Below are 18,825 nucleotides of genomic sequence, written 5' to 3'. Positions count from 1 at the left end.
TTTACTGTGAGCGTCTCCTGGCATGGGATGCACTCTGGCGCAGATTCTCCATTTAGTATATAAGAATGAGTAAAGTTGGTGTGTCCTATGCGCAGCCGAGTCAGTATCAAATCTTGGCGTGATCTCTTGATGTCCGGACATCGTTTCTTAAGTTCAGGTTTGATTGAGTATAATTTGTTGCCCTCTTGCTGACTCCACCGCAGTTGCCATTTTTCCTGTATGTATGCTTTTATCTGGGGTCTAAGATCAGTATGTGGAATCTTAAGATTGTCAGTTGGAAAGTGAGAAGATTTTTTTGCAACTGTATCTGCCCTGTCATTGCCTTTGATCCCCACATGGCTGGGGATCCAGACAAGAATGTTTTTAGTGGTTGAAAGGATATTGATTTTTTTCTATTAATTTTGTTGTTAGTGGATTTTCTTGTTTTTGATTTTGTATAGATAATAGGACTGATAGAGAATCTGTGAGAATGATGAAGTTTTTGGTGGTTTCCTCTGAAATTATGTTGAGTGCTAGATCGATAGCTATAGTTTCTGCAGTGAATATAGATGCTTCATTTTGAAGATTTCTCTTCATTGTGGTTTTATGGTACGTTGCTGCACATCCAGTGTGATTGTTGCTTGTAGACTCGTCTGTAGATAAAGGTGTAGTCTGAATATCGTAATTTTAAATGTTGAAGTTCGTCGTGGTATTCAATAGGGTTTGTGATAGATTTGGACTTTTTGTTTAGGTTCAGTTTTATTTCTACTTGTTTCATGGTCCATGGGGGTGTTTTAGGCAGTATGAAGTTGTGAATGCTGGAGATTGGAATTTTCGATTCTTCAATGCTTTCCTTCATTCGGAGCCCGAAAGTTTTGATAGTTTTTCCTCATGTTGAAGAGTTCTTCATATTTAGGATAGAAGGTACATTGGTATGCAGGGTTGTTTGGGCAAGACTTCAGTTTGAGTAAATATTGAAGGGCTAACTTTTCTCGCCTTAGATCTAGTGGGGGTTCATGTGCTTCCGTGTATAGACTGTTCACGGGGGAGGTTCTGTATGCTGCTAGGGCTAATCTTAGGCCAGTATGGTGAATAGGGTCTAGGCTTTTTATATATGATGTTCGGGTTGATCCATATATGAAACAGCCGTAGTCTAGCTTTGAGCGGACAAGTGCTCTGTAAAGTTTAAGGAATGTTTCCCTGTCTGCACCCCCAATCGGTATGTGCTACCACTCTCAAAAGATTTACAGCTTTGTTACATTTTTTTTTTCAGATAGTTTATGTGTGGGATGAATGTTAACTTTTTGTCAAATAAAATCCCTAAGAATTTGTACTGGTCAGTAACGGGTATGGGCATTCCTTCCATGGTTAGGACAGGATCATTATGCATGTTCTTTAGTTTGCAGAAATGCATGCATTTCGTTTTTCTTTTGGAGAATCTAAATCCAGTCTCTTCCGTCCATCTCATTACTTTGTTTAAGCACAATTGAAGCTTCCTTTCTATTATAGATATATATCTAGATCTACAGCATATTAGGAAGTCATCCACATATAGGGAGCAATCTACCCCAGGGTTAAGGTTTTTAACAATGCTGTTAATTCAGATACTGAACAGGGTCACTGACAGTATACTCCCTTGAGGTACTCCATTCTCTTGTTCCTTCAAGTCCGAGAGAGCTGTGCCAACCTTTATTCTGAACCGTCTATTTTTTAAAAAATTTTCAATAAAAATTGGCATTCTGCCTTTTAGTCCAAGCGCCTTCAGATCCCTTGTAACACCGTACTTCCACACAGTATCGTAGGCTTTTTCCATGTCAAAAAACACTGCTGTTAAATGTTCCTTCCTTACAAAGGCTTCTCTGATGAAGGTTTCAAGTCTGACTATGTGGTCTATTGAACTTCGGTTTTTCCTGAATCCTGTTTGAAATTCTGTAATAAGATTGTTTCCAGGAACCAGATTAGTCTTTTGTTTATAATCCTTTCCATGGTCTTACAAATGCAGCTTGTTAGAGCTATTGGCCTGAAATTCAATGGATCTGAGACGTTATTTGATTGGGATTGGATGTTTGAGTTTTCAGATTTGGGGATTGGTATTATTGTGGCCTCTTTCCAGGTCTCCGGTAAGTTTCCACTGGACCATATAATATTGAAAATTTCAAGCAGGTATTTCATTGAGGTTTCTGGAAGTTTTTTGAGGATTTCATCGGGCCCTGTAGCTGTGTCATGGGATTTGGTTAGCGATTCTTTTAATTCAGGCAAGTTAAGAGCTTGGTTGTATTTTTCGGTATTTTGTGATTTAAATAGAATTTTCTTCTCTTCCTTTTCTCTAATCTTTTTGAATTTCTCTGTGTCTGTCACATGATGAAATTTTTGATAAATTATCTGCCAGGTTATTGGAAATGTCTTTTTGATCGGTGTATATTTTGTTGCCTTTAGAGATGTGGGATATTGGTGTACTACTACACTTTCCTTCTATTTTCCTCATCATGTTCCAAACTGTTTTTGCCTTGGTATTCACATTAATTTTGGATATATAATTTCTCCATGTTGTTCTTTTGGATTCCTTTATGATTCGTCTGGCTTTTGCTCTGTTGTTTTTGAAGAAATCCAGATTTTCGCTTGTTGGGTACTTTTCGAATTTTCTCAAGGCAGCTCGTCGAGCTCTGATGGCTTTTCTGCATTCTTTTGTGAACCAAGGTTTGTTGTGATTGTTGGTTTTGGTTGTTTTCGGTATGGTATTATTTGCTATGTTTGTGAGTGTTTTAATGAAGTAGTTCAAATGGTCATCTTCATCTTTCTTTTCGATAATTAATTGGTTTTTGCACTGTTCCTGGAAGTCTTCCCAATCCGCTTTATGTAGGTTCCATTTGGGTGTTTTTTGTTCAGTACTAGTACTTAGACTTTCCAATCATAGTCCATATATATGGAAGGATCACATAAGGTAAGGTCGATGGCGGTGAAAGTACCTGTTGCTGGGTACATATAGGTGTAGTTTTGATTATTAAGGAGGCATAGATTATTTTTATTTATTATGTTTTCTATTTCTTTTCCTTTTTTATTTGTTTCTTTACTTCCCCATATTACATTGTGACTGTTGAGATCTCCTAGTAGAAAAAAGGGTTTAGGGAGTTGTTTTATTAATTGAGTTATCTCAGTTTCGTTGATTGTATCTTTTCGAGGGATGTAGATTGAGCAAAGTGTTATAGTTCTATGTAGAGTCACTGAACTGCAATTGCTTTCAAGTTTGTGTTTATATTTATTTGTCTTTGAGGGACTTCATTCTTCACGAGTATTGACGTGCCTCCAGAAGCTCTGTCCGTATCTTTATGTAGTTGTAAGATGTGTAGTGTTTTATGTTGATGGTATTATTTTCTTTCAGAAAGGTCTCCTGTAGACAGACAAGTGCTGGGCTCATATTTGTTAATAATGAGAGTTCATTTTGGTTTGCTTTTATCCCTCTGATATTCCATTGTAATATTTTGTTCATCATTTGGAATTGTGTTCAACCTCCATCGTCTCCAATCCCTCAAATCTATTTTCTGTCGGAGTCCCTGTTCGTGATATAGATTGGGATCTTTCTTTTCCTGTTTTTGTTTGTTTTTTTGTCTGGGGGGGATTTGATTCTTTTCTGACTTGTGATGTGTTTGATGGTTGTTCGGTTGTTTTTGTAGAAATGGTTTGTGGTTTTGTTTCTTTTTGTGGTTCAGTAGTGTCTTTACTTAATATTATCCTTGGATTGGTTGCAGACATTGCACTATTCATTTTCCTCATTTCTTCTAATAGTTCTTTCATTTCCTTTATTAGTTTGCTTAGGACATCAATTTTCTTGTCAGTTGTATCCGTTACATGTATATGACCATTTTGATTGTTGATTGGAGTAGTTTTTTTAGTTGCATCTGCATATGTTTTAGTTTCAATGATTTTCCTGGCCTCTGGGTAGGATATATTCTTTGTATGTTTTAGTTTGGTCACTTCTTTTTCTCTTTTCCATATTTCACAGTATCTAGAGCCAGCACCATGATTTCCAAGGCAGTTGGCACACTTGAAATCTTTTCTGCAGTCAATGTGTGGGCTGCTTTCTCCACATCTTCCACACACTGGTAATCGTGTGCACCGATCTTGACGGTGTCCAAACTTCTGGCACTTGAAGCATTGGAGGGGGTTTGGAATATAAGTTTCTACATTTATTTTCATATATCCAACTTTCACTTCTTTGGGTATGGTGAGGGAATCAAAAGTTAGTATCGATTTTCTCACTTTTTTTTGATTTGGACTCTATGAACATCTAACACATTCTGTTTATGTAAGTTTGTCCCTTGGAGGAAATCAAGACAAAGTGCAAGTTCGTGGCTTTTCACAACTCCTTTGCAGGTATTTAGGGTTGGATGTTTGTAGCATTTGACTTTGATGTTTTCAAATAATTTTAGTTTCAATATTTCTTTAGTTTGTTCTTCGTTATGGGTTTCTATTAGTAGGCTGCCATTAAATTGTTTTTTAATAGACTTTGGTTTTAAAGTTTTAAGATTTCTTTCAATTTTAAAAGGTGATAGTTTGCTCAAAGGAGTTTCCTCTATTGATTCTATTACTACGAATGTTGAGTTCCTTAGTTTTATCGTCTCTTCCTCAGAGCTACTGATGTCAGAGACATCAGAGTGGGTTCTCTTTGGGTGATTGGGTGGTTTTTGGGAGGAATAAGCCATATATTTTGTTTTCTTTTTTCGTCATCTTTGTTCCCCACCCACCTCGGAGTCCTATTTGGGAAGAGCCTGGGGGGGGGGGGGAACCCATTCGCCCAGCCTCTACAGGGATACAATGATGATATAACCGACTTTGGTGGTATCAATGATTATCTGTTCTCTCTTGATATTGCTATGGGATCTGTAGCAATCCTGAGGGGTTTACAGCCTCGTCATCGATATTCACACCTAATCGATTGACCCTCAGCCACCGCTTTCCATCATATATTAGGGAGTAGGGTTATTTGTGGGAGAGGGGGGGAGGTGTTGTGTTAGTAGCGAGTTTTTGGAATGGGCAATATATGGTGGGGCTTGGCGTGACTGGCCGATTGGTCGGATCGGGCCTCTCCGACCGCCCGTCTAGTCGAAGTAAGGGCCAAAGTAATGTGTTGCGGTGCCTAAACTTTTATGTATCCTGGTCTAGGTTCGCTCAATCACCAGGATCACGTCCTAAGACATTACGGGTAGCAACCCACGGCTAACTGGTTGCCCCATTGAGGGGTTTTTACCCTCTGCAGGGGGGCAGTCGGTTTGTTCTCATGCCCTACCGACAGGGCAAAAAAAATAAATAAATAAATAAAGAATAAAATAAAAATAATAATTTAATAGAATATATTTGTTTTTTTCTTTTGTTTCTTTTCCTTTTTAAAATCTGTTTCTATTTAACCCAATGTTGGGACCCTAACAGATACTATCACTCCGGGTCAGGGTGGACCTGGGAGCAATGGCAATTAAGAGGTGGCTCCATACTCCCCAAAGCCCGTAAGCCGGACCTCATCATCAGATATAGTTTAAGGTCATATCCAGGACCGGGAGTAGGGTAGGAAAAAATAAAATAAAAAGGGGAGGGAGAAAGGCTGTTTTTGTTTTTGCAGAACATAATTAAGTTTAACAAAAAAAGATCAGAAAACAAAAAAAATGTCAATGTAGGTGCATTTTGTCTCAGGAAGCCACAGGGCAGCCTGATCTGGTAGCACCAGTGAAGAGTCAGGTCTCCAGCTGATCATCCTTATCACTTGTGAAAATTCAGATACATCTAATTTTTAGTACATTTAAAAAAAAGAAAGTTCTTTATCAATTTTCAGTTCCTTTAAAGAATTTGGAAGGTGGATGCATTACATTTAATTATACACAAATTAAGCAAGATTCTGTAAATGTCTATTTCTTAAGCATCAGTTTTGGGCATTTTCTAAAAACCAAAATCATGTAATGGATTTTTGATCAAAATTGGAATAAAGATGCTAGGATTGTATCTAATTTCTGTAAAGGAGACAAAAGGGTGGAAAAAATACTCATGTCTGAAATTATCTGATTTATAGATTGTATTCTGTTGACTTCTATTGCATTTTTAAAAATTCATTTGCAAGAAGGGGATTCTTTAAAAATCTAATAAATTTGTCTACAATATTTGAATTTTAATGTTTAGTTTAATTAAAAAGAAACATTACCTTCCAATTTTACATTTTTGTTTACTAGGTTTAATGTTTTAACTTTTACAGTTTAAATTTTTTTTTTTTTTAAACACAACCTCTAGTTTTTATGTATGTTATATAAAATTAACATGTTTTAGACATTTGGTTTAAGTTTGCATCACCTATATATAAAAAATCTAATTATCAAATTAAGCAATCAATTAGTTTCAATTTAGGAGTGAAAAAAAATTAGGAAGTATGCATGTGTGAATTTATTTGATGGCAAATGGTTTGTAGTTTTTTTGTTCAAAAACTTACATAAGCAGTGTTTAGAGAATTTGAAGTCTACACCAATACCTGAAAATTTACTTCAAATTGAACAGCATAGAAATTAAAATAGTATGTCAATGCTAAAATATTAAAACTAAAACAAAGTTAAAGTTTTTTTTCCCCCCCTTTAGCAAGAATTTGGTCACTTTCAAAATTATGCATGTTCAAGATGTAAAAAGCTATGCTAGTACCTCTGACTCCAGCTAAACTGACCATCATGGATATAACCAGATGTAAAAATACATCTTAGAAATAGACTTGAAAAGTTAAATTGTGAAAACGAGACAAAGATTTAATATCAAAAATCGTAAAGAAATTAGTTTTAGATCAATTAGAGTTTTGAGAAATTTTCTCTAAATATATCAATACAAGGAAAAAAAAGGTAAATGTTTTTTTTCTACGGTTTCTTAGAATAAAAACAGAAACAAGAGAATTAACTTCATACTAATTAAAAAAAAATGTTTTTTAAATTGGCAAATTAAAATTTTTCATTGCAAACCCGTTTTAGATTATTATAAGGCTAAGGGAAGACAGACAAGGAATAAGTCGTGTATAAAAAAAAGGGAAAGAAAAAATAAACAAAGAGAGTAATAATAAAATAGGAGGACGAAACCTGGGAGGGGGGGATCAAATAAACGAAGAGGAGAGGGAGTGAAAAAAAAAAAAACAAAAAAAAACACAGGATGGGTGGGGGGAGCGAGTAAAAATACAAAGAAATATACAAGAGGGGTTAAAAAAAGTTTTAAAAAAGTTAAAGAAAAAATAAAAATAAAAAATAAAAAGTACACAATCGGCATTGACCACGAAATGAGATCCAGCATGTCCCAAAAATAAAGAGAGGAGTAGTAACTACTCTAATGGAATCTTTTGGAAAACAAGTTTCCAGTATTTTGTGTTTGAAAGTTTATTTGCAAAATTGAATAAAAAAGATAGCATTAGTTTCAGTTTATGATTAGATTCTAAAAACAAAGGAGGAGCACATAGAAATATATATATAGGAAATCTACTTAAAAAAAAGCATTGTTACTTTTTAAAAAAGTCGCAAATAAAGCGTTTTAAAACTATCATGAATCAATCATTGTAACATGATCAAGATATAAAATAACATTTAAAAAATAAATGGCTTGTCTGTATGCATTTATATTTTGGAAATAGTTTTAACTATATGTAAGCATTTTCTTTTTATATGAATGTATTTTTATTCGCAAGAAAATTAAATTTAATGTTAGTTTTTTATTAACTTTAAAACATTTAATAGATTTTTAAACATTAATATTTAACTTTTGGTTATTTCTTTAAAGTTAAAAATTTGCAATTTTCTTAAATGCACCTCCTCCTCAGCTAAAAAAAAAAAAAAAAAAACAAACAAAATGTGTGTTCACAAAAAGCATAAGTTTTTTTTAATTTCTACCAGAAAATTTAACAAAGTAACCATCATGAAAAGTATAAGATGAAGCCATTTTAAAGGTGCACTAATTGCTGAATAGGCAACCTCATACTTTCCAGAATTTGAATTTAAGGTCCAAATATTCAACTTATTAATTTTATGTTAATGCATATAGAAAATGTGCATTAAATCAATATAAAATTATGGATCCAAATATGAAAGGCTCAGTTAACTTTAATTCAAATTGTTTGAATTAAAAGATTTGTATTATCAGATTTTCAGACCGAAATGTTACAAAAAGTAAATTATACGAAAACAGATTACAAGATGGACATTTGGAATCGTTTTCAACAGGATTCTAACACATCTTGGAAATAAGTGTATTCAACACTAAAATATAGCAAATTATTTAAGATGGCAAACCGTTATAAAATATAAAACGGGTTACACCCATCCTATTTCAGAAAAACGTTTTGTTAACCCTCCAAAATTCACTTACTAGCTTTTAGCATGGGGGAAAAAAAAAAAGAAAAAAAAAAAAATTTATTTTAATATGAAAATTGTTGGATAACAAAACAAATCGTCCAAAATTATATCTATTTTTTCCTTTTTTTTTTTTTTTTTTTATCAAGTTCCGAGAGTAATACCATACTCACAGAGAAGTGGTGTACATAAACTTATGATACGAAGTGGATGAATGCTGTTGAAGAATCACTAGCAGATATATCAATGGATGGTCGATTAGTAGTAGTAGATCTGGGACCGGATGATAACGAGACACTCACCGTGGTCAACAAGCCAGTTCATGCACAATGTGTTGAGTTTCTCCTCAAAGAAATCTACACCCTGAAAAACAAGTGAAAGAATAAAGTAAAATAAGAGGACAAGACAGAAGGCGCACTCACCGTAATCATTTAGCCAGTTCATGTACAAAGTGTTCAGTTTCTCATCATAGAAATCTACACCCTGAAAGAAAGAAAGAAAATAAAGAAAAGGGGGAAAAAAGGGGGGGTGGGATGGGAAGGATGGAAAATCCACACGGACAATTTTCTTTTAAGATTGGAAAAATTCTTAGATCGAATATTCTAGAGAAAAATTGAGTTTAAAGGGGAACTAACTTTTTGTCCATTAATCAAAAAACCATTTTCGAAATTAAAGTAATGTACTCCTGGATTTGGTACCAGCCAAGTAGAGGAAATACTAAATGAATGAACACTTAATAGACGATTAGTTATTTTCAGTTTATATAAATTGTTTTCATCCAATTTATTTTTTCATATTTGTGCCTTACAGAACACTTATTTCACTGATGAAGATTGAAAAAAAAGAAGAAAAAAAATTGTTTAGAAGAATTTTAACTGCTTGAAATTGACTTTTTTTAAAGAAATTAAAACATTGATGACAACATTAAAGAATTTATCTAGAAAAAAAAACCCTAAGAAATTACATTTACATCTATTATATAAAGGGGATCCACCTGTGGGTGTGTTTGTATGTCTAAAAAGTTTTCTCATACGCATCATACACTAACCAACTTGGCATCAGAAAGAGCAATCTTTCAGACAAATAATATTGCAAAATTAGAAAAGTTAATCATTTTGTGTAGAAATATTGCTGAGGGGTGGGCATCAGATAAAAACCTTGCTTTTGACGGGATTCGTGATTTTCATTACGTTCTTTTGTTTCAAGTAGCTAACGTTGCGACTTTGTAACATCTGTGTCCTCATTGATAAGGCATTTGCTTGTTAATTTAAGTTATGCGAGTTCGTGCCCAGCACAGTTTTTTTTACGACCAAGCAATGTTATTTATTTTTTCAAATCAAATACTAGTAATATGTACATTTAACATCCCAAATTTGTTTTTTTAATAGATGAGAATTTGGGATGCTGAGAATGTACAGAGAAGTTTAATGTACAAAAATATGTTGCTAAAAAATTTATTAAAACTTGTATCAGTTTATTAGTAACACGTTTGAAAAAATAGTTTCTCTCTAATTGAGAAACACATGAGCAGGGAGAGAGGAGATTAAAGTTGTAGTGACAACATCCTGATTGCAGATTTTATAGTGGATTCATTTGTCAAGAACTAATGAGTATGTAAAATTTAGAGGTAAAAATATTGTTTTATTCCATGTATTTCCAGAGTGCTAATATGCTGAAAAAGAGTATAAGTTGAAATCATTTTCAAAGTATAACATTTTTCCCTAAATTAAGCGATTGAGATCTTGGTGTGATTATAAAGGAGAGAAAAGTCAATAGCAAATATATTAGATAAATGAAATGCAGTTTGCGCAAAGTAACACTGATGCTATATTCATTCAAAAACAAATCCAAGAGAAGTGCCTTCGCAAGAACCTGTATAGTAGAACCCCGGGATACAGCATTAAAAATTAGTAACAAAATACAGTACAGTATATAATAATGCACATATAATCAAATAACAGAAGTAACACCATAAGGTGGGGCAAATACCATAATCAGAGGCAGAAAAACATTGTATTCCACATTGTAATGTGAAAAAAACATATCCTAGAGCTACCGTATCCCGGGGCTCTACTGTATTTCGCTTTTGTAGATATGAAACTTGACAGAGTACCAACCAAACTTTGATAAGCTTTGCATAAATTTGAGGCAAGAGAGTAGTTGATAAAAGTCGTTCAAGTAATTTACAGAAATGCTCAAAGTAATATGTGAATTAACAGTACATTTACTGATAGTTTAAATGTTAGTGGGTTACATCAGGAACTGTACAAAGTCTGTTACTGTTCATTTTTATCCTAGAAGCACTCATCAAGGAGTTTTGTATGAATTGCCCGGAAGAGTTTTTATACTGATGATTTAATGATTTGTGAAATGATGGAATGTTATGGAAAATAAAGTGATTAGTGATGAAACAGCAAAGTTCTTTGGCTCAGTGAAAAGGGAGTTGGAAGCAAATCGATTTTTTTCAAATGATACTTGCATGCATTAGATGGATTTGAAAGAAAGCTAAAGACTTGGCCAGGGATAGGTTTGGCAGTCCATTTAGAAAAGTTATCCAGCATATATTGGCATGTAAGACATTAAACAGAATATGACTAGCATCAATTATTTAACCAGCCAATGTATTAGGTGTAATTAAAAAGAGCTCAGACTTCCATTAAAAGATTCCAAAACAGAAGCACTATCATATTTCCAATAAAACCGTGAAGATAATGATTTTTTTTTTGTATTATGCATAATTAGAAAATTTAAAATTAATTTCATTTGCAATTATGCATAGAATCATAAGTGAACAAACATTAAAAATTGATTTATTCAATTTATTATTTCATAAAGAAAAAAAATGAAAATTTGAATATGTGAACAAGGGCTATCTCCAATTACCACATTAATAAAAACAGCTTGATTGAATTAATTTGATCACTTTTTTTTTTTTAATAAATTTGAAAAGAAACTGTACACATGTATGATAATTTTATTAATTTATTCCCATCTCCAATTAAATGTTTTCGTTTTTTTTTTTAAGTGCCAGGAAAATTTTTTTTTACCCTAAATAATACTAAGGCTCTTGTATAAAATTATCCAATTGGCTTTTCTTTTTTAAAACTAACTTTTGTCATTAAAGCTATTCTGGTGAGTTTTAAAAAGGGAATCTTCATCTTATAAAGATGAAAGTTTAAATTTAGCAGTTCAGTAGATGGCGGGTTCTGAATGAGATAATAGAATCATGTCCAGTTGGTAATATAAAAAATAAACACTTTGTACATAAACACTGCTGCAAACAAATATGGCTGGATAGAAAGATAAAAAAGAAAAAAAAAAAGGACATTTTTTCCACCCACGCACACACATAACTGCTACTTGTGCTGGAATAGGATACTAACACTAGGGAATCATGGTTAGCCTGCAAATGTATTTTACCCCCCCCTTCCCATATGTCTAATCTGCAATAAACTGGGCAGCATGTCACTAGAACTAGTAATGTTGTGGTGTCCACCTACCAGTTGCCCTGCCAGTAGGGGCATATATTCGATGATGGCTAGCCGCACTCTCCACTTGGTATCCTCTGCTAACTCCACAATGGCTGGAAGGAGACTTTGTGATAATTGCTTAATGCCAATAACCTGGAAATAAAGTTAAGAGTTAGAGAGGGAGGGAAGACTATAAAAATTTTTAATACAATAAAATAAGGAATAATTACAAGCTACAAATCTACATAGAGCATGTTACTGAAGAATATGGTAACTCAAATTGCCAGGGCTGTGGAAGCAATTACTACAGCTCCCAAACTAGACACCACTCCCTGTAATTTATCTTATAAAAACATTTTTCATGTTACACCTAGAAAGCAATGCAGCTTACACGTTAATATTGGTTCTGTCTAACCAGTCAATCATCTCATTGAACTTTGTTTTTTTTGTTTTTTTTACTATTGAACATTGAGATTCCAATCGATTTCATGGATTACATACTATATACAACCTGCCATTTCCGTATCTGACTAATCAAGACTGGTAATTTCTGTTACAAATATGCAACAACATATCCAAATTTTAATCGCTAGATATTCTTCATTCCAGTTATTTCCTTATTCAATATCCTAAGCAGATTGTTAGGACCTCTAAAATAGATTTTATTTCAGATTAGTTAAAAATGTACAACTGAAAAACAACTGAAAACCAAATTAAATCTTTGACACATACTTCCATGCGAGAACAAAAATTTAATTTAACAACACTATTTCACAATTTTAAAAATCTTTTGGAAATTTCTCCAGATAATGCATAAAACATTTCCAAAGTCATTTGGAAATGTTTCAAACTGCTACTTGCATATCACTTTACAATCCTTTAAAACCTATGGTAGCAATAATGCTTGGGTAAGACCAGTCACCCATTTTTATTACTCCATCTCATAGCTGGAGTAATAAAAATATTTCTAGTAAACAATATTGATTTACTCATGACTTTGATTTGCAGGTCCATATTTTGCAATTGTCCCACTTTATTGTTAGAATCCATTTTACTTTTAAAAGATATTTTGTAAGTTTTGTAAATTCACTTCTAATTGGCTGTACATAATTCGATTGAAAATGATGCAGGAAAATTGTTTAAGAGAAACTGTATCAGTTTCCATATTCTAAAATTTTTTTTTCATGGTCACAAAAAAGAAAAACCAGATTTTTCTACTAATGAGGAAAACTGAATATCTAGAAGTATTCCTTAGTACCCCCACCCCCTCCCAGCTGTGATGAATGGTTGTTCACTTAAGTAGTACCAATCATGCTTTATTTTTTGGCATTTATACATGTGAAGTCATACCCTAACCCAAACCGTAATTAGGTGAAGATACTTGGCCCCTTAATGGAATGGGACAAAAACTTCCTTTTAAGAGAATTGCACGAGATCAAGCAAAAAGTCAGCCATTTATTAAAATACCAGATCCCAACACAGATCCAGAATTAATCCTCATAACTAAAATAGTGTTAATACGTGCTTTCTTACTATCATCTCATTTTCTAACTTGCACAATTTTCCTGGGGGAACATCTGTGACATGCAACTTGTATGTCCTATCTACTAGTAGCTTTATTCCACAAGCTTTGCCAAACTATCAATTATAATCAATCTGTTATGATAAAGATCAGATCTAATTACAAAGCTCAAAATCTTATTTCCCCAACTGGCATCCGATTTGATAGGATTCAAAACCAAAATCTTCAATCCTTATCAAGTACCTGGTCTGGGAGTTATTTAATTTTCTTCCGACAAAAGATTAGAAGTGACAGAAGGTTGATTATTTAGTGCAGGTAATCTAGCTCCCCAGAGGATAGAGATCTAGAGGGCTATAAGAGATTAGTGGATTGCAATCTATCGATAATCACTGTCATTCTTACCACCCCCTCCACATATCATTTTTATTTATTTATCTTTAAGTATTTTTTAATAGACAACACATCACTTCATCTAAATATGTAGTATCACAGAACTGCATAAACGAATCTTCATAAAATATGAACCTGCTATAAAAAAATATTGGAATATTCTTATTCTTGGAATTTCCATGGGTTCTGTTAATATAGTTCATAATAATGTAACATGTCATGGTGATTAGCTCACTTTTTTGGTATGGTTTTCCCACCAATTTGATTTGTTTAATATTGCACAGGATTTGATTCGTAAATTTAATTCTGAGTATACAAACTTAGGTGTGGATTTAATGTGCATGGTCCTTAGGGCAGATCATTAGAGAAAAAGACAAAATGAAGCGGTTATGTCTCAGGAATGCTAAATAGAGCATTAAAAGATCAATAGAATATCGTTTAGACTTCAAACAAATACCAATGTATGTATGTATGCACGCACAGGAAATAACTATTGAAATTTATTACTGAAATACAATTCTTACAAAAATAGGGAGGTGTCGCGAGGCTGCACCTTTATTTTTTTCTTCTAATCTCACGAACATTGGAAAAATGCCATTTTCTAGGTTAGCTGTTTGGAGTTGATCATGTGGATATTCTAAATCCCTCATATTCATAATGATTCGTTTGTCAAATCTATCCATGGTTTTTAATCTTGATTAGTGTGGACTCATTAGCAAGAAAAAACATACAATTCCTGGGCAACATGAAAAGCTAGTGTCAAATGCTGGAACTTGCATGGAATTCTAAGATCTCATGCTATACACTTATATTCAATTTTGGTGATGATTATAGTAACATTTTGGTGATGATTACAGTAACATTTTCGTGATGATTATAGTAACATTTTCGTGATGATTACAGTAACATTTTCGTGATGATTACAGTAACATTTTCGTGATGATTACAGTAACATTTTCGTGATGATTACAGTAACATTTTGGTGATGATTACAGTAACATTTTCGTGATGATTACAGTAACATTTTCGTGATGATTACAGTAACATTTTGGTGATGATTACAGTAACATTTTGGTGATGATTACAGTAACATTTTGGTGATGATTACAGTAACATTTTGGTGATGATTACAGTAACATTTTGGTGATGATTACAGTAACATTTTGGTGATGATTACAGTAACATTTTGGTGATGATTACAGTAACATTTTGGTGATGATTACAGTAACATTTTGGTGATGATTACAGTAACATTTTGGTGATGATTACAGTAACATTTTGGTGATGATTACAGTAACATTTTGGTGATGATTATAGTAACATTTTGGTGATGATTACAGTAACATTTTGGTGATGATTATAGTAACATTTTGGTGATGATTACAGTAACATTTTGGTGATGATTACAGTAACATTTTGGTGATGATTATAATAAAATTTTTGTGATGATTATAATAAAATTGCAATAAATTACAAGCAGTTAAGAGTTACTTCCCAATCACTAATGAGTAGGCGAGAATGACAACTTGCTGAAAATCAAATACAAAGAAATAAAATTTTCAAAAATGTGCTCCTGATTTCAGTAGAAAACCCGAGTCACTATAAATAATAAAAGTGTCACTGCATAAAAAAATAGTCAAATATAAATAAAACATTCCTGATAGTTTATAAAACAGGTTGATGAAATGCATATCATTTGAAAATGTAAAAACATTTAAAGTGTTCGAGTTATTATTACTTACTTCATTGACACAATCTAAGTTAGAGATGATATTTAATCTAACTTCAGGGCATTCATCTTTCAGCTGTGTTAGGAACAATGGTAAAAGATGCTCTACAGTGCTAGAAAGAAAACATTTAGATTTCAACATTAATATTTGACAATTTATTTGAATGGCAAAAAAAGTCAGTGTAACAAAATACAAACCAAATTTATGTACAAATTCAGATAAACACTAGTTTTTAGTTTCAGATAAATTTAAGATAAAACTGATTTAAAGCAAATTTTATTGAAATTTTACAACTTATTATAAGAGTTGTTTAACCAATTTCATGAAAAAATAAGAGGATAAAAGGAAAAAAAACCAACTGTCAAGAAAATAGCTAGTGATCTAAACACCACCCAATAACTTCCAGTGCTATTTAATTTTTTTTTTTTTATTAAAGTTGCAAATTTTCAATAATATTGCGTTAAAAACTGTTCAGGCAGAAAAATGGCTTGATAAGTGTTATTTAAATACTGTCGGAAACAATTTAAGAGATATGCCAACTTTAAATGCAGTCATGCAGATCATCCAAATTTGGCAGAAGTTGATATCAGAAGACACCATTTTGTATGAATATTTAAAGCAATATCACAGTGGCTTCAGTATTTGCTTGCAATATACCAAAATTAATGCATCAAGGATTCAAAAGAGTTTTGCATCAATATGGGACGATGAGTATGGGATAAGTCAGTTGACCAACAGTGGCAGGTGAAAAGTGTCGAAAGATTCAAACAACATGCAAGTTTTGTTCAGCATTTACTTTAAAGAACCATCAATGGCAAATATTATAAAGCATTGATGAATGTAGAATAGAAGCTCAAATTGTACATCAAAACTTCAAATTTCTTCCACACCTACCCTATTTACCAGGTCTGACCTCTAACGATTACTGGTCATTTGCAGACCTCAAAAGAATGGGAAAGATTTGGCTTGAAACGGACATATTTTGAAGTGTTGATAAATAAAATTGAATTTGACCTAAGAATTATTTTATTAATTAGGACCAGTGTATCTCCAGAAGAGTTTTAATAAGATTGCCACAGGTGGTAAAGAAAATAAAATTATAAAACATCATCTTGCGTATTTCATACTTGAATGGCAGACAACTGGTATCAACCAAAGTTCAAAGCATGCACCTGCTATGGTCGCCCGTCAATTGAATGCCAATGTATTAATAGAAAATTAGTTAAGCCAGAAATTAGGAATAAGCATGTTTGTGCATGGAGAGACAAACCCACCTACTTCCGTTTAAACATAAGTTATGATTTTAGTTTTTGGCCCACAGTGAAAGAACATGTATTCAAAACTTGTTGCAGAAGACAGATCCGTCTTACGAATAATATATTCCTTTCAACAGAATAAATCAACATCTGGATTACTTGGATTAAAAAAACTGTTTGCAGTCATTTGATATTAAAGCTATTTTTTTGCTTACAGAAATAAAATTTCCAACTATTTTCTATACAGAATGTACAAAAGGATTTTCAACTGCTTAGAAACTCTACAATTCTGAATTCACAGGTGCTTTTTCATCTCCAAATTTTGATAAAAAAAAAAAAAAACACACTTCAGTTCATTAAAACAAGACAAGTACATGTTCATTACATTCTCTTATATTCTTTGGATAACTTTATTGACGACACATCTCACCCTAACATATTTCCTAACATTTGTTTCGCCTTGTTATAGATGTATTCTTTCCCTGTAAAGAAAATTATACACACTATATCTGCAAAGAAGAATCACCTTCAGAAGACAACTACTGGCACATGACTATCTTAGTTAATCTTTACAATTTTGACAAAGGATTTTTTGTTGGTCAAACGATTAGAATTCCATTAAAAGAAATAAAGGATCTGGATCAGGATTTGCAGTAGAAAGTTGTTCCAACTAAGGTCAGAAAGCTCTGAAATAAGTTATAAACAGGAAATGGATTTCCTTTCTTGAATAATGTTTGAAAATGTTTAACAATATCACGTTGGAATGAAAGCTATGTTTTTTATATAAGCCTCAACAATAAGATTTTTTTTTCAAATTATTAACAATCCTTATGTCATCTATTAAGATCACAATTATAAAACAAAGTTTAGCATTATGATCATGAAGAACACAACTAGACCTCAGAAGGGATATAAAAGCATGCATGGGAAATTATGCATCACACACAATGTTCTCTGGACCTCACACCAACATATTACTAGATAGACTTGAAGAAAAATTTATACTGTATTTACCTTTGCAATTTAAAGCAGAAGGAATTTACGAGACATTAAAGCTTGATAAATCGAAATTTAAAGTTATTAGAAATTATACTCACTTTTCTTTACCTAATATTGGTGAAAGTCCCATGATGACTGAAGCTAATGCTGATTTAACATGTTGGTTTGCATCAGAGACCAGCTCTTTAACACATGGAAGGATATTTGTCATAATCAAACTCTCACGCACATCAGGAGCAAGGTACTGGCAAAAGTCTGGACAAAGAAAAATTCAATATAAGTTGATTTAAAAAAAAAAAAAATAAAATAAAATAAAATAAATAGCAATACACATGAAAAAATTGAAATAGCTTAAAATATTTCAATATTGGTATACATAGAGCTTGATGAGCTAAGAAAATCTTTTTAAATTTTTAAAGTCTGATTAAAAGTAAGGAAGTTATGACTGTGCTTCACACGTTTGGATATTTTTCCCTCTTTAAGACCATATGCGTTTTGTCACATTTTTTACACTACTTTTTCAGTAAAAATGTCATATCTTTGTTAAAACACAAGATTAAGCAACGAAATTTACCATATAAATGTATTTTTGTGCTAGGAATCAGAATACGTGACAAAATATTCAAAAGTTCACGGTTTCCAAATAATCTGCAGTTAATGTGCATAAATATGCTGCAATTCCTTAAAAATGCTATGTATCCATAAACAGAAAAATTAAAGTTGAATTGTAATGTGCTTTATGTACAAAAAAACTTAAATCTAAACATAGGACCATTTAAAAATGAATATATTGCAATATTTCTTTGGTATTATTGTAGATTAACACCTTCTGTTTAACCCCACCCCTTCAAAATGTGATTCTACCTTTTAAGGTAATTATGTATGAAATGCCATGACAAACTTTAATGAAAGATAAACAAATTATCTTAGAATTTAATGTAAAATAATTCACCATTACAGGTCATTCTAGCATTTTAGGGCAATTAACAGTTTTTTTTTCTATGGGAAATAAATCCTGTATGCTTTTTGTTTTGTTTTTTCCAGACAATTATGTGTAGTTTTAAGAGGGGTTTTATGCAATGAGAATATGGGGAGGGTTGCCATTTGGACTTTGAATTAATTGTAGGACTA

The 18,825-nt window shown here is 32.5% G+C and overlaps 1 protein-coding gene across 2 annotated transcripts in view; it reads right to left on the bottom strand.

Annotated features, from left to right (window-relative positions):
- LOC145248968 (uncharacterized) overlaps positions 1-18,825 on the bottom strand; it is a 136,676-nt gene that overhangs the window by 18,649 nt on the left and 99,202 nt on the right. The window contains exons 9-12 of one of the 2 annotated variants that reach the window (XM_080110778.1): positions 17,793-17,949; positions 15,452-15,551; positions 11,828-11,950; positions 8,750-8,810 (exon numbers count right to left, since the gene is read on the bottom strand). In XM_080110778.1, the coding sequence (XP_079966904.1) occupies positions 8,750-8,810; positions 11,828-11,950; positions 15,452-15,551; positions 17,793-17,949 (441 nt within the window). Of the gene's footprint in view, positions 1-8,629; positions 8,691-8,749; positions 8,811-11,827; positions 11,951-15,451; positions 15,552-17,792; positions 17,950-18,825 lie in introns of both variants that reach the window. The other variant, XM_080110779.1, reaches the window with a different exon arrangement.

Source organism: Euprymna scolopes, chromosome 27 (genome assembly GCF_053919585.1).
Source record: "Euprymna scolopes isolate OS-2025 chromosome 27, ASM5391958v1, whole genome shotgun sequence".
Lineage (NCBI taxonomy): Eukaryota > Metazoa > Mollusca > Cephalopoda > Sepiida > Sepiolidae > Euprymna > Euprymna scolopes.
This window is presented reverse-complemented; position numbering and strand designations above follow the sequence as displayed.